Source organism: Struthio camelus, chromosome 14 (assembly GCF_040807025.1).
Source record: "Struthio camelus isolate bStrCam1 chromosome 14, bStrCam1.hap1, whole genome shotgun sequence".
NCBI lineage: Eukaryota > Metazoa > Chordata > Aves > Struthioniformes > Struthionidae > Struthio > Struthio camelus.
The window spans coordinates 6,670,883-6,687,687 of NC_090955.1; the positions used below are offsets into that span (position 1 = coordinate 6,670,883).

The 16,805-nt window shown below is 46.8% G+C and overlaps 1 protein-coding gene across 17 annotated transcripts in view; it reads right to left on the bottom strand.

The window, feature by feature from the left end:
* MITF (melanocyte inducing transcription factor) overlaps nt 1-9,114 on the bottom strand; it is a 112,114-nt gene extending 103,000 nt beyond the window's left edge. For 3 of the 17 annotated variants that reach the window (XM_068907016.1, XM_068907008.1, XM_068907007.1), the window contains exons 1-2: nt 8,795-9,064; nt 5,874-5,921 (exon numbers count right to left, since the gene is read on the bottom strand). In XM_068907016.1, coding sequence (XP_068763117.1) covers nt 5,874-5,921; nt 8,795-8,898 — 152 coding nt within the window. In that variant the 5' untranslated portion in view covers nt 8,899-9,064. Of the gene's footprint in view, nt 1-4,723; nt 4,773-5,873; nt 5,922-7,843; nt 7,905-8,794 lie in introns of those variants that run through there. The other 14 variants (XM_068907022.1, XM_068907014.1, XM_068907011.1 and 11 more) reach the window with 10 other exon arrangements.
* Nucleotides 9,115-16,805: the final 7,691 nt, after the last annotated feature.

Here is a 16,805-nt window from a genome sequence, read left to right on the forward strand (position 1 = left end):
CCCCCCCCCCATTACTTTTCTCAGATCCCAACATCCCTGCCCGACTAGACTTCTACTACTTGTATAGCAGTTTGTGTTGTTATAGGCTGCCAAGACAGGAAGAGGTGTCTCAGCATCGTAGCTTGGCTTCAGTATCTTTGGCCAGATACAAACCTTCTTCCTATCCTCTGCAACGCCAGCTGCTTCTTCTCTTCGTTCTCTAAGACGAATCCCACAACATGGTCCGAGAGGGCCGGACTTCCCAGGACACTCTACTCGAATTGCGCAAGTCTATGATGGGCAGCAACCATAAACACATCCTAAGCTGTGGATTTAGAAAGGTTTGTGCTCATTCTGTGCCAAAAAGAGCAGGACAAATGGAGACAGAACATACCTGTGAAACTAGATCACAGTCCTCTGGAAAGCATTAAGAAAGGATGAAAGCCAATTCTTCCAACAAATATGAACTGCCACTTTGTCTCAAATGGGACCTTAGCTGAATTATTCTTGTGGAATAGCGACTGCAGGATCAATATCCAACCGCCTGAAACTATATTTGTGATATTCCAGCGAAAAAGAAAAGAGGGTCTTAAAAGAGATATTTTTTGTTCTTAATACAGAATGCACAAAAAAAAAAAGCTCTGTATATCTGCAAATATAAGTCTTGTCAAATGGTAAAAGAATCTTCATGGGAACTGATTAAAAAAAAAACAAAACTGTTTACTGTCAGAGGCTGTTAATTACAGTATTAAAATACTAGCCCGAACCCTACATTAAGCTCGTATTTCTGTTTTGCATAGCAGCACACATAGCAATCATCACAGCAAGCAGCTCTGTTGGCTCACGCTGGAAGAAGTAATTATATACGGTAGCAACACATTTTTGTCCTTCAACCTGCCAGTCCAGTTCGCAGAGCAGCTGTTAGCAATAGGACGGGGGGGGGGGGGGGGGGGGGGGGGGGAGAAACCTACAGCAGTTTTCTGCATAATCCCTTACCACTGAAGAAAAAAAGTATAAAACACCAGACTGTGGCTTGCACATTTGGCAGAAAGCTGCTAATGCAAACACAACAGAAGCCCTTGCAACACAGACATTTCCAGAAAATATGAGCTTGCTCTGAACACACTATTAGCGGTTAAAGTATTAGCTAGCTGTTGTATTCTGTGGTGTCTAGCAAGAAGCCTTCCTTATTAACTTTCAGAATTGATTTACTTGCACCAGTGACACCTATACCACCCTGGAAGAACATCCTCCTTTCACCCTGGACGCTCCTTATGCCCTCTTCAGGGTTCCTATTTTCCGGTGAAGCCCATAGACATCAATAAACAGGGCCTATACAAACATCATTATATGAACAGCACTTTATAATAGCCCAGGAAGTCACAAGGCAAAATTCTGGCCGCAGCTCCCGGGACAGAGCCCTTTCCAAGGGCACCGAAGAATCGTGAGCACCGCTGCACAGCCCCTAGGGCCTGGGCACGTCCGACTCTGCAAACTGCACGCAGCTCCTACCGCCTGCCTCGGAAGACGGGCTGAGCTGCTCCAGCCAGGGTCACCGCCGTCGGTTCCAGCGAACCTAAATATTTCAATCCAGATGCTCAAGTCAACCGCCAATAGCTTTTAACAGCTGTTGCAGACCAAGCAATAGCGTTATTATGTTACGAACACGCAACAAAATTCCTTTCCCTTTTCTTGTGCTGTTCCCCCCCTCGCCCCATATGAAATGCAACGTGAAACTATCTGCAAACTACTCATTGTCCTGTCACTATTTTGTTGCTGGGATTATTTAAAAAGTCCCAGTCCTAGTACGACAGTGATGTAATACAGTTAACTGTACGTTACAGTCTGCCCCTCTATACCACTTAATCATGCTGTCTTTGTTCCAGCAAAAATGGTATCAGAGAGTTTTACTGAATAAAAATATTACAACCATTGTATTTGAATTTCTATTTTTTTAAATCTAAAATAGAAAGAGACAAACAATAACGGCCAAGAGCCTGGCCAGCTCAATGAAAGTTTCATCCTCATGTTGCTCGCAGAAGTGAGGTGGCAGATTTTTCTCTGAAGACAATTAACAGTCAACATGCAATTTCAATTTTTAGCAGAAGAATAAACAGAAAATTACTACTTCTGTTTCATTTTCAAAATCTTAAGTGTTTTGCTTTGGAAAGCAAACAGAAATGAGACAGCAGAGTCAGTGTCTGAAAAGGTTTTTCCAGTATCCTCACTTTTAAAACAGCTGCACAGATTTCTAATTCTTCCTGTTAAACTTCTAAGCATAGGCAAATGTCATGAGAGGGGAAAAAAAATATTTATAAAATACGTGAAAGTCTCTTCTGCTCTCGTTTCCCAGTCGTCTTCTAGATCCTGACCAGGCAGTACAGCCGGAGTTAGTCACCCTGCCTACCGCAGCTCTGCGGCGGACCTCTGACGCTACCACGAGAAGTGCAAAATAAAAACATACGTTGCACAGAATAAGTGCCGCAACGGCGGGTAAACGACAACTGTCAGGTTCACAGCAGCCCAAAAAATTCTGGCCCAGAGACTTGTGAAGTTACCTCTGCCGCACGCGGGAAAACGAGCGGCAACGGAGGCACCTCTGCTCCCTATCCAGGGGGCTGCGTCCGCTTACGAACGGCCCCGCACAAAAAAAGCTATCTTTACAGGCAGAAGAATTTACTGATTTAAACTATAACCTGGATTCTGGGAACTGATAGCAGTCAGCTAGGAAAGCTCCCCCGAAAAGGCGTGGATTTATTTCCTGCAGAGTGTACATGTACTTCCATTCAAGTTACACAGACAACGGTCCTATAAATAAAAAGGAAATAGAGGGGTCTACGCTCACAGGCTACCACTTAACGCTGTGAAGCCCGAACAGTCAGCTCCGTCTCAAAATATCCGCGTACTGTACGATTAGCTTGGCAGCTAAACTAAATTCTCCTGAGCAAACCAGACCTGGGAAGCAAAAAGGTGACGTTCATACCAAAGCAAAGGCCGCACAGAATTTCATGGGCTATTTCTGTTTCCTTGCTGAACAGCCAAGGCCCACTGCAAATACCAGGGGACGGCGACGTTCTCGGAAGAGAAAAAGGTCACAAGAATCTTTCACAATGGAAAGCGTTCTGCTACAGACAGATACAAAACAGAAATATAAATAATACTCCCCAATATATTGCTATATTATTATAATACGTATAACATATCCCAATATAAAATAAGGAATATGATTTCTTGAACATCATCTTATTGTCTCCCATGTTTATAGGGCAGACACCCCATTTACAAGCTCTGCTTTTAAGTCTAGTTTCAAAAATAAAAGGATTTTAAAAAAGCGCAGCTAGGGTTTCCATCTAGTGAAGTGAATTTGAGGTGTAGAATAAACATGGGATTGTTGACTCACAAAACCGTTACCAGAGAGATTGCAGAGGGGCATAGTTTTGGCTTAGCTCTACTCCTACTGACATCGGCAAGACTTTTACCACTGACTTCAGCCAATGCTAGCCTACATATCATCCTAAAGTCCACTATTACCTTTCAGTTTAAAATATATAGTTTTCCTCCGCAACAGACGGAAAAATATTTCAGGAACTTTTTAAATCTGTTCCCCTAAGATACTTTTTTTTTTTTTTTTTTAAAAACACACTGAGACACGGTTCCTGGATGCAAGCACATGTGACCTGTTCTAAATAAAGGATATTTTCCACTTCTTGCACAACTGGAACAGATATAAGCAGTAGCTTGAACAAACTGCATTGCAGAACCCAACCAGAATATAAAACACTTGAATAAGATCCATAAATAGCAGTAATATGAAAAGACTACCTCTGATAATACACAAACTCAGTGTTGAGAAGCCTCACGTAATCAAGTTCAAATTTAATCACACTGCAGTGTTGATTTACAAAATTAAATTTGATCATCTGCAGACTAAGGCACTGTAAAAAAAAAAAAAAGTCCTGCTTGGCTCCAGAGTGAGTATACCTTTCAAAAATTTGTGCCTCTTTGGTTTAATTAATATTGCCCTGACAAACACTGTGCATTAAAAGGAAAGCTTTTACTAAATGTAGTCTTCAATGTTTAGCATAGCACCAAGAGGAAAAGGGAGTCCTTCACAGAGGATCTGGCTTGGATAAAGATGTGGTTCTCATTTACAGAAGTAAAATAGTCTTCGTTTTTTGTTTTTTTTTATATATATATATAACTTTTTTTTTTTTTTTAAAGCATTTGGACACCTGGAATGATGAGAATTTCACAAAAACTTCCCTACTTTTGCAATGACATTAATTATATCTCAAAGTTGTTGCTCATAAAGCCAGAATAAGCTTCCTCTAAAACTATCATGCACCTTCAAGAATTCCCTAATAATTTTTTCCACTAAAAATACCTCCTGTATTTGGATCACTCAAGTGCTTTTTAACCATTCTGAAATGAATAAGCTAGAAAAGGGCAACAGAAAATAACACAACTAATAATTTACCTGTAGATTTTGTGGAACACAGTTTTAACCAGAGCAAGACAGTAAATTACAACTGACACTTAGGCTCTGGCACTTATAGGTTGAGCGTACCATCCAAACGGACACGCATTACTGGAAGAATCAAAAAAAGAAAAAAACCAGAGAAAAACCAATTGAACCTAGAACTTTTTTGCTGCATTTAGCACATCTGGGTTAGTTCAGGTTACCATGCACACTGAGCTAATTTTTATACCAAGCGGGTCAAATTGTCCCTTCAGTGGTACTTACCCAACGGTCACTGGAAGGGAAACACGTACCAAACAGGGCAAGAGCTTGGCTGATATAAATGCAGCATAATAAGAGAGAAAAAACATAGGTTAGGCTAATTATTATGGCAAGTAAGAGTAGTGCAAAAGCAAACTGTAAAGCCTCTCCTTCCCGATACCAGCCTGATATCCAAAAGCAACATTTCTATTAAGTTAAATGATTTAAATAATCCATATCAGTGTCACGACACCTGTAACTTAAGCCAACAAAGCTCCGATGCCTGCGTGCCGATATGACAGGATCTGTGTTTACTCTGCGTGATAACCGATTACTCTCTTTAGCTGGTCGTCTGAAAATAAAACTCCATCTATTTGTTTGTGCACTGCTTGTACCAGAATGAAAACCCTATTTACTTGTTGTTCATTACACACATGCAAAAAAATTTAAGAGTATGTACTTATAAATTAAGAGTAGCTGTGAGACTTCAGGATATGAATGACAGCTCCGGAATGACAGAAGAACACAAAAATAAATCTCATTGCCTTACTGGCTAGTAACATAATCCAGAACATAATCTAGTTTCCTCCTACAAGGAAAAAGTGACTCTGGAGAAACTAAAGTGATTGAAATAAATCTTTTCAGTTTTCAAAGATGTTCAACCACAGCAAAGACCCAGAGAACTCTTAAACATGTCGAGCACTTGGTGCAAGAAGCTACGTTCTCATGGGTCTCTGAAGAGTTCAGGAAACACGGCTGGAACTGACGCATCTCAGCCCAACGTATTATCTTCACCCCTTGTGATTAAAGCTTTTTGCTGGGCTTACATTTTTCCTTGGCCTCTAGCACTCTACTGTGGCTTGGCCTAACTTAGTACTGTATTTACAGCAGAAAATTTTGGGCCCCTCACAGCTTCGGATTGCGGACTTGAATGATGAAATTCAGATGGAGTAACTGCAAGGGTACATTAAAGAGGAGAAACATTTAACTGGATGTCATTTATTGGAAAACAGGCAATGCGGGAGGAAGAGGAGAACAGGAGAGTTCTAGCTGAACGAAGGAGAGCAGAATAGGAAGCGCTGAGTCAAACTAGGTAATAAAGAAGTTTCTTCTTCTTTCAGAGCACTAGAATTTTTGCATGTTCGTGAGCTGGATGGCTTTTCTATGTACTCACCATTTCAGCTGCTGTGAGCAAACCGAAGATGCCTCTTGTCTCTTACGGCTAATAAAGATCAGAGAAAGCCTTGAATGTTGCTAGGAAATCAGCAATTCTCACCAGGGAAAATAGCAAATTGCTATTTAGACTCATCTCCTAACATCAGCTCTCCTCTCTGTTTTGCCTGCTCCCCACGTGCATTTCTGGAGCAAGACCATGGAAAAGGCAGCAAAAAGGCAATTCTCATGGCCACAGTCACAGCGTGACACCGCTTTAACCTGGTGCTATTGCCCTGGCTGCCAAGTAACTACTCCTGATCTACAGCCAAAAGAGAGAGCAGCACAGCATTGTCAGATACCCTTGATAATCATCAGTCAGACTGGTTTCAGGCCTGAGCAAAGCTGAAGGACTACAAAAGTCCTCTGAGATTAGGATCTTCGTGCCATGAAGCAAACAGGTTTGCGAGCAGCTTTCACTACCAGCAATCATCAAGCATTATCTGCCCAGCTCCAGGGACAAGTTTAGCTGGACCTAAGAGGGTCCCCTGCGTCCTTTGCCTCTTCAACTCGCACAAGGCCAGGAAGACAGCTAAGGCTCTGCACTGAAGAAACAGCCATATGCAAGCTGTGCAGCCCGTACTCAGGCTAACAGCATCATTCATCATCTGTCAGCAAGACTGCGGGTAATTATTATTCCACCCTCAGGGCTCTCTTGCGTGTATGTGTGCGGAGGGACAGGGAGGAAGACTGGAGGCACGCTGGTCACCTCTCCCGTGCACTATTATGTAAGCCCACTTGGAAACACGTCAGGGTAGAGCTTTGGCCTAAGGCACCACCGGGATGTCTGGATGACTCAGACCCTGGTTCCTTTGAACCCAAAGAGTGGGCAGTGTTGGCTCTTCAGGAATGCCAGGTGAGGACACAGCGTGGAAACGGAGGAATTCAGTTGAAGGAAATTTGAAGTGACGACATTCAAAAGAGGGACAAATATTCCAGCGCTTCATTAGGGAGCATCTTCATTCACTCCCCCTCGAGAAAAGTGAACAGCACGGCAGGATGCAAGCAGGTCCCAAAGCACTGAGTCACAGGAATTAAAAGCGGCCGGAACAGCTATGGAAGCGAATGGTAATCAAATAAAGAGCTGATATCGATGCTCCATGCCTACATGGTCAAAAAGAACAAAGTGCCAAGCGCAAAGCGGATGATGGTAAAGCACAGTTCCTGCACCCCAGCTACAGCCTGTGGCTGGTCCAAGCAGGGCTATTTGTTCCAGACAACCGCGTGAAGGCCCAGTGCCCCACCACCTCCACAGTGACTGCCGGACTCCCCTTAAACATGGGCACTGAGCCTGAAGACCTGAACAGTGGGTGTCCCAGCTGCCTCCGTCACAGCTGGAGTCACTGTCAGAGGATCCATCTGCCCTACGCTGTCTTCTCTTCTCACGTTAGCCTGGCTCAGATTTTAGTAACTTCCCTGAACAGCCTTGCAGGGGAGAGGAGCTCTGGCTTTTGACAGCCGTACAGGCCAGCCAACCTAGTTATGCCGATGCATGCACCATTTCTTGGCAAGATGAATGGTTCGATTTGAGTTCGGGCTTCCACGAAGACTGTAGGAGACAGGCCCCGATCTGCAAGCCCTTGTGACAGCAGCAGGAGTTTTACATCTTTCACTGCGAGACCTTCAGTGCTTCCTCAGCATCCCGAGCATAAATAAAAACCCATTTATTTACTGCCAGATCTCCCTGACGGGTGGCACAGTCTGAGTTTATGCTAGGACAAATTTAATATTTACCATCCTATTCACTTTTCCGCTATACGCGCAGCTGCCTGAAGAGCGTCGTTCAAAACTGAAAACCATGAACGCAGAGACAGGCTAACAGCAGGCTCGCTTACAAACAAGACACCCTCAGAGCAATAACCTCGTACTCAGCCGAGCACTGTGTAAGAGCGCATTGTGGTGCCACGGAGGGTTCAACGCTGACAAACGTACTTTGAATGAAAGCGCATAAAGAGCGGAGGAGGCAGAAACATGACATCGCTGACGAGGTAGATATTCAAGGCACAGGGGGGCTTTCCCGAAGCGCTGAAACGTTTGCTTTCTTTCTCCAGTGCGACAACGGAAGAAAACAAGTACCCTAACAAACTGCAGGCAAGACAGACGCGTGCATTGGTTGATTTTCCCCTTAAAAAAAACATATCTACGTAACGCAGCGGCTCCAGATAAGAACACAGCGCCTATCTCCGGGGGACGGGGGGGGGGGAAATACAGTAGGAAGAAGAAACTGCTGTGCTTAAGTCAGAAGTTTTCAATCCCTAAGTGACTGCGAATAGCACGGCCGCTCCCGAAGTCGGGGGGGGGGGGGGGGGGGGGAGAAAAAATAAATAAAAATAAAGAACACGAAACCTGGCACCAACTTTGCCGACTTTCGCACTGCTCCGATCCTAAATCCGGCCCTGCACCTGCCTAGGGGACGAGGGCGCGGAGCGGCGCGCCGGCCCGCACCCACCCGCCCGCCCGCGGCGGCAGCGCGCCCCGCTCCGCGCCGCTCCGCGCCGCCCGGGCCGACGCCGACGCCCGGCAGCGCCCCACAAAGCCCTTTACATAAGGCAGCGCCGCGGCTCGGGCCCGGCCCTCCCCCGAGCGCGCCCCGAACAAAACTGCTATTATCACAGGAAGCACTCGCTAAATGGCTGCTTTTATGGCTCCCGCTGTATAGGATGTTTCCTTTTTTTTTTTTTTTTTTTTTGGTGTAAGGAGGGAGGAAGGGGGGGAAAAAAAAAAAAAAAGCAGCGTTTGCAAACGGCCTGATTCAGCAGCCCGTAAAGCAGCCGGCGGACACAGGGCTGCGGCCGGCCCCCTCCTCCCCGCGGCCTGCGCCGAGCCCTCGCCCCGGGCCGGGCCCCTGCACGGCAGCAGCGGGGCCAGGCCGCCCTCACGCACCTGCTTTTCAAGGGCTGGCTCTTCAGCTCATAGTAGGTCTTGGGCTCCTCGTGAAACTCCTCGCCCACCTCGAAGTCCGGCACGATCCCCGACTCCGCCTGCATCGTCGCCGCACGCTGGGAGAAGGAGACAAGCGAGGTTAGCGCCGAGCCGCTCCCGCACACACGCAGCGCCGCGGCCCGCCCCGCTGGGACTTGTAGTCCGCCCCGGGGCCGGCCCGGCCGCCTCCGCCCGCTGCGCACTACAACTCCCGCCGCGCCGCGCCGCGCCGGGCAGGAGGCGGCGGGGGCGCCGCTGCCAGCCGGGAGCGCGGCGGGGCCGCCCCTGCCCTGCCCCGCCCGGGCCGCGCACCTGCCCGCCGCCCCGCCCCCGCCTATGAGGTCACGGCTCACGTCACCAGGCCGTGAGAGCCGCTGGCGCGTGACGTCACGCGGCGCTGGCTAGCTTCCCCCCGCCCCCCCCCCGTCTCCGCACAAGGCTGCGCGGGCTGCAGACCCCCCAGGGAGGGAAGCGGCTTGATAATTAATAATTCGTTTAGTTATTAGCGCCCTCTCTTCGTGCTGTCACTCCGGTGTTTTGCTGTATGATGTAACAGCGGGGAAACACAGCACCGGAGCGGCGGCCTGCCCGGGGCCTGGCTCTCTTAAGCGCTCAGCTAGGCTCCTGTTCAACCAAACCCCCCGAAACTCTACGGGCAGCCCCTCTCGCCAGCCCCACGGCGCGCCCAGCGCAGGAGCTGCCGGCAAAGGACAGCGGGAAACCGGGTTTTCCGCGCCCGCCACGCTGCAGTCGGCTAAGCGAGAGCGCGGCGGCCAAGGGAGGTTTATTTTACCCTTGCAAATTCTGTGGTTCTGGCTAGGGGTCGAGTCAAATTCACATACAGGCGGACATCCAGGAGCACGGTGAAACTGTGGCGCAAACGTTAGCCTCAGACAAGGCTAATTTGAGACGGAGAGGAAGGGATTATATTGAGCAAATAAGGATGTGATGGTTTTGAGCGCAATCAATCAACAGCGGAGAAAAAGGGGAGGTGGCAGAAGGTGGGACGTTTGCTGTAGTTCATTTTGCCGAATACAAAAGTGACGGGGATTCCCATCCCAGGACGGGTTGCGTTTTTCAGGGTAAGTTCTCAGCACTAAAATTTACAGCACTAAGAGGCTCTGCCTTCGAACTGCACGTGCCTTTGTAGATCGGCAAAAAGCTCATAAACATTGGTCAGAACGGTGTAATAAAATTCCTTAAACAGCTAAGACCCAGCTGAGTTTCGATTATTTGCCACAGTTTTTTAAACGCTACCTAGTCTTCCAGGCTGGCTCCTGGAGAACCAGGAAACTAAGGGCAGAGGATCTCTGAATACAGCGATGCAAACGCCGCGGGGAACCTCGGCAGCGGCGAGCTGAAGGACGGGGTGCTGCCGGCCCAGGCCGGCCCCTTTGCGTGCTCCCAAGGAAAGGGGGGTTTCCAGCTTGACAGCTGACTGTTAGGCTTTTCCCCTTCACGAGCCAGCGGGCAAGTCACCTTCCTCAGCGCTGTCCTGTCTTCTCACCCTCTGTAACGCCAGGGTGACAGGAAATTTCTAGTTCGGAGGGGAATTGTGACGTTTAAGCGATGACGTTTCCTTGGTGCTTTGGCTTCATTAAATGGAAGTCATAGCACAAGACCCAAGACTGTGGTCAAGGATGTTGGGATGATCACTCTTGTGCCTAATAACTCTGGAGTCCTCAACAGCAGCAAATAGTGCCACTGAAATCACAGCACTACCGTTATATCAGCGTGCCACCACTAAGTCCAGCAAACAGGATGAGCCTTTTCCACGTGTCCTTTGCAATGGTCACAGCTGCAGAAGCAGCCCGGGAAGAGCGACCCGGGTTGCGTGCGGTGGCACAGTTTTCCCTCTGATCCCAGCCAGTGCTTCAGGGTTCGCAGTGGTGCGCCAGAAACTGCTAACCCATGGAGAAGCAGGGACTCTGCTCGCTTCAGGCAATGAAAGTTTCGATGAAATACAACCCAGCAAGAATTTGAGCGTTAGGTCCCAGATTATTATTCAGCTGCCAAGCTCTGAGCAATGACTTCAACAGCAAGAGTAATTACTTAAATGAATCAGATACGACAACTTGGATAAGGCCCTGAAGAATGTTCTTTTGAGCCCACATGGGCAGATGGCTGGAATAGCTTCACAGAGCAGGAGGCTTGCTAACAATGCTTTTGGCAAAAAAAATAATAAAAATAAAAACAACATATGAAAACCCCATCGCTAAAACAGACTTACAGCCTGAGCCGCTGTGACTCCTTGAGTTAGGTACAGTTTCTGATGAACTTTCACGAGTGAAGAGATGCTACATCATTTGACGCGAGGAGTGGGCAGCAGGACTCTTCTGTTTGTAACGAGTTTACTTCTGTTTTTCCAGGTGTAAAAATGAGACATTCTCTTCTGCTGTTTGAAATAAACAGCTTACGAGCTTTCAGCTCTGCTTTAATTATAGCGCTACTTCTAAAGAGCTAAGATCTAGCATGCCAATATATGTTCTAGGCAACGCTACTCTACTTGAGATATAGCAGCCTGAGTAGGGCTGGTGGGTAGGGTTCGTGAAAGGACAGAAAGCTGAGCTGCTTTTTGTCGGATCAGAAAGCTTTTATTTAGTTTCTCCATCCCTCCTCTTTGCTGCCATGCAAAGTTGGCCTTCTCCGCTCAAGCAGAGGCAATTCCTCATTGAATCTGGCTAATCAGCATCTTCACGCTGTCTTACTGGATCACATAAAGCTCTCTGCTCGTAAAAGCAGATGCCGTTTCGTTTTATAAGTTTTTTAGAGTTTATCTGTCAGAGTTAAAGAACAATACTTCCCCTGTGCCTACGCAGGATGTTTATACATAAGCACGCCCCAAAACAAACATGATGCTCAAAGGCGAGTTCCATTACGACAGTATTGCCGTTGGATTGCTATAAAAATGAAGGAAATTAAATTACAACCAAAATACAAAACACGGATTAGGTGAAATTAAAGGTGAGGTGAATAAACTATTGACACGTGGACTTGTGTGCAGCTATTCAAAGCTGAGTGTTTTTCAGGCATGGCTCTCAAATTGCTTTAGGGAGGCAGGTAAGAACGATTATTCCGTCTAACAAAGCGAGAAGCAAAACGCAGAGAGGTTATTTATCAAACATCAACTCAGCGGCAGAACCTGGACTTTAATCCAGTGTTTGTATTATGGGCATTACCCTACGAACGTGAAGGATTTCCGTAACGTTGTCACTCCTCTAGAGGCAGTGATCTATGAACAAGCCTCAGACACCCTCCACCAGGTAAAGTCGGGTTTCCTCAGTGACCATTCACGTAGTCAGAGTTACGGACCGTTGGGAGGGCAACGATCTGGTCTTCCGATTGCCTGAAACTGGCCTTGCATTCAAGGATGGTTTAATACAAATCAGAGCCAGAATAAAACAAACATCTCTAGTAAAGACAACCATGTGTTAGTTTGTTCCCGTGATGATAATATTCCATTTGTCCACATTTCTTTTCTTTGTTCCCCTCCTTTTTTTTTCCTCCCTCAATGGAATTAAATATTCATGCATCCGTCTGTATTTGTTTGGTTAACTCCTTCCCAGAGTCACAGAGTAGCATCTAGCAATACAAGCCGTCTCAGTGCAGCGCACGTGAAAAAAGAAAGACCCTGTGCTGCTGGAGGGAGAGTTGGGTGTTTCCTCCTCGATCTGCCGTAACAGGGATAACTCAGGGTCGCAGTTACTTATTCCTCCTCGGGTGTGGAAAAAACAGCTTTTCAAAAAGGCTCTTGGTGAAATCTCCGTGTCACGTCATAACATGACATTTCAAGCTTTCAGACTCTTTGGGGATACACCAAAGCTAAAGGACGTGTTTCAATACTAACAGGTTCGCGATGCCAAAAGGACACTTCTACCAGCCAAGGCCCAGAGCCCTCTTACTCCTGTGCTGAGCCCAACACACTGCGTTTGGCTACGGCATACCTACAAGATAGGCAGCCTTCCTTGATCCGGATTAAGCAAAGGAACACCTGCATTTGCCCTTGGCAATTTATTCCCACGTTTAAACACCTTCACAGATAGGTATGTGTGTCTGACCCCTAATTTCAGTTAGGGTTTAACTTTCAACCTGCTTTTTGTTTTAACTTCCTTCTGCTTTTCTACAGCTTCCCTGCTGGAGCAGCTAACCGGTAAGGAGCTGTTACTGTCTACCACGAAAGTACTTATTCACCATGATGTATTCACCAGGCCTATAGCTAGGTCTTTTTGATAGACTCAGCAGATTTAGTTCCTTAAATCTCTCACTGAAGGCCCTTTTTCCAGTCCTAGAATGACTTTTCCAAATTTTCAATATCTCTTTTGCATCATGGATACCAGTATTGCATAAAACATTCCAGTGTTTTCCCCACTGGTACGTTAAATCAAAATGAAGTCATTCCCTTCCTCCTGCTTCCATCAAGAAAGGGGCAGTAGCGGAGCCTAGCTTGTTTGCGATTTCAAGCACAAATGTTCATGCAATCATGTCACATAAATCAATATTAGAAATGCTCTGCCAGAGTCAGAAAAGTTTTTTCCAGCCTAAGGTTCAACATTTCCCTGGTGCAGTCCCCGTGGCGTGCTTTAGTGGTGCGCACCTCTCCAGCGCTACAACCCGTTAGGAAAAGCAAAGTCCTGACAGCAGATCACAAATGAGTGGGGGAAGAAGGTGAGGCAGGGAGCGCTCGCCTTCTGTTTGAGGAGCAGAGCTAGAGCCGGTAAAAGAAACAACTGTCCTGGTTTGAGGAACTTCCGTCCATTTTCCTGAGAAAAAGCCTAGCACTGCAAAGGGCAAGGTGAGAAGAGCCTGCTCCATGAATTAGCTGTGAACCAGCGTACGAGTAGATACAGTCAAGCCACTTTTGTCTTCTTTGCCCAAACTAACATATCCCACCAAAAGCCCTGCGCTACTCCATCAGCTTGGCTCCTATCAGCTCTGCCGCAGAGATATGCACTATGTGGTCAGTGTTCTTGAATTAGGTTTCAACTGACGTCTCTGATATTGCTAAAGCTGTTAAAACGTGTGTTTGGCTTATTAGTCGATTCTCATTGAGTTTGAGAAAGAAGAATAGAGGTTGAGGAGATGGCAGGCCACCGTCTGGCCACGCAGCCCCCGAGGAGCGAGGTTTATCAGGAGACGCAGCTGCTCCTCGCTCTGCCCCAACGTTTCCTGTGATTTCAGCAATGATTTTTAAGATACTGGGTGGTGCAGAATTTAACATGCAGCAAGCACATTGGGCAGAGCTGCTATTTTTTTCCATGATTACTCTTTGCAATTCCCTCAAGTGCGATATTCTCACTTACAATTCTCGTAATTTGTATTTTTCTTCTTCTGGCATACAAGTACCGTTTTAAAACGCTTCTCCCATCACTAATGTTACTCAAAGCACAGTTTGGGGATCTCTGATTTACATCAGGCCATTCCAAAAAAGTCACTAGCTGTATAAGTAGGCCTAAATTTGTGACACAACTCAGCAGAGTTCCCAGTTTGAAAGGATTCTCCCAACTGCTTGTGCATTCATCTGAAGGGAGAGGGAAGCAGTCAATGCTGCTATTCAAAAAAGTAAAGGCATGTGACTAATTTTGAAGAAAGTTCTCAGACCCTTGCATTCATACTCAGCGTGGCACACCGTGAAATCCAAGAAAAGGGTTGCAAATTTACCCTGCAGACTAAAACACAGCAAGTCATCATCATTCTGTATCTCTGCGCAAGGCAGACAACTTGTTTAAAAGTTTTCAGCATTGAATAAAGAAAGGTGGCATTTCAGTTAGATCTTCCCCAAGGAGAACCCAAGGAGAGATGGTGTCATGCACAGTCACATACGATGACAAACAACCCTGTCCCATTTCTGTGCCCAGCCAGCTGCAAACATGCAGCTAAAATCTCCCATCCCCAACGCTTCAATTAAACTCTTATGCTCCCCCAGGTCGACTTCAGCGGCGAGCCCTGCTCTGCCCCTCTTCTCCGTAATTCAGCCTCATTCCTTGTCCCACTTGCTTTCATCCAACCGCGTCCATCTCTTTGCAGACCCCAGTCTGTCATCCGTGCTCCTTCCCACCACGCTCCTCCACTGCCCTGGGCGTCACCCCGGCTCTGCCCACCCGCCTGCATGCCCGTTTCAGGCTCTGCTCCCCCCGGTCTCTCGGTTCCCACTTATTCTCTCCCACATTGATACCGGTTTTAACTGCAGTGTCTGCCTACCCCAGAGTTTAGCTTTGCCTCCCCTAAGGTGCAGTTTTCATCCTTCCTGCGTTCAAATCGAGCAGTTTCCTTCTCCGCGCTCCCTGCGCCCAGGAAAACCAAACAAACTTCTCCCCACTTAGGTACCTGGACCTGGCCCTCAGCTTAAACTCTGCAACGCACACCAGCTCCGAGCGGCATGGCAAGGAAATCCTGCTCCCGTTCAGGACGGACAACGTCCGAGAGGGATCAAACCCGTGGGAATTTAACCGCCGCCCTCCGAGGAAGCTCTGCTGTGCATATACCAGTTACAGTTTTTTCAAGGAATTACCGTTTGGCCTGATTGTCACGAGAATGGCCCACAGCGTATCTCTGACATACACGAAAAGCAGCAGCCGCATGCCGTGAGATAACCGCTTTGCGCTGCTAGGTTGCGTGCAGGGGTTTGCTAGACAGCCAGAAGCAACCAGCTGTTTTGTGAGGCAATCCAAAAATGAATTTATGAAAGAGAATAAGTAGCCAGCCCACCCCATGTCTCAGCGGGACAGCCTTGCTCTCCGGAGCCACCACACACAAGATGTTGCCACGTCTGATGATTTAATTGCAAATTTTGCATCTGCTTCCCTTAGAAAAAGGTTTTAGTTCTCAGACCAAAAATGGGACCCCTAGTTAGATGAATACCCCAAGAGAAATGAACAGAATTCATATTTTAAAGTATGCTTTCTATTTTAAAGTGTATTTTCTAAGATCATTTCATCAGTTTGGACACTCAAAGTCTAAAACACTGTCTTTTCCAGTATGGTTTTATCAACAGAATTGAAGGTGATTAATTCTACAGCTGGGGCTCCTACATGAACTGTATTTAATGAATCACACACTGACTCCTAGTCCTTTCTTTCTTCGTCTGTGCCAAATTTTTCCACACTAAATGGATAAGCAACAGAAGAAATCAAGGGGGAACTAGACAATCTCTGTTGTTCAATGTCCTTGTTTTGATTTTCACACGTTCCTCTTTGCAGACACTAACCCATGACACTGGTTAGCAACAGCAGCAGTGGCGCAAACAGAAGCTGCAACAGCAATGTCATTCTGACTTTGCTTTAGGGAAAAAATAAGTCCTTGGTCAGGGATTAGGTCCTTCCCTCTGGTTTTTCACCAGGAGAACAGCTTTCATGACTCCCACTTTAGAGACCGAGCTAGCAGGACAAGGCGAATGTTCCTAGATGCCAAAAGAGGATGTCACAACCACCCATCCAGGGTGGCAGATTGCAGAGGATCATCCCTGGTCCGGGGAGGGCCTCAGGGAAGGGAGTTGCAGGACAGAGAAGAGAGGCCTGAGGATTTTCACCTTTACCCATGGTCTGGAGAGGAGGATCTAACAGGCTCCCAGAACATCTCCCAACCACCGACACACTGTTACCCTTGGGTATTCTGGTGCACTCGCAAGCTGAGGAGGAGGAAGTTGCCCTTTTTTTCAAACAAAAGCTAAGATCCTCCTAAACTAACATGACTCGAAGAACTGCCACTTTGAGAAAAACAAATCCAAGACTGGGAGCAACCATTTAAAACTCAGTAAAAATATATGGAATGAAGTCTGCGAGGGCAGCACTACGTGGCCAGCACGGCATTACAAATCCAGTTAACTAAGCTGGTGCAAAGGCCGAAGCAGATGTACATAAACCAGGTTAATCTCTCACTTATGCTCCTTTCATATAATTTAGTGCATTGCCAGTGGAACCAATTATAGGGTTAATCGGTTTAAATTCATTCAGACTAAGCATTGGCACTGGTTTAA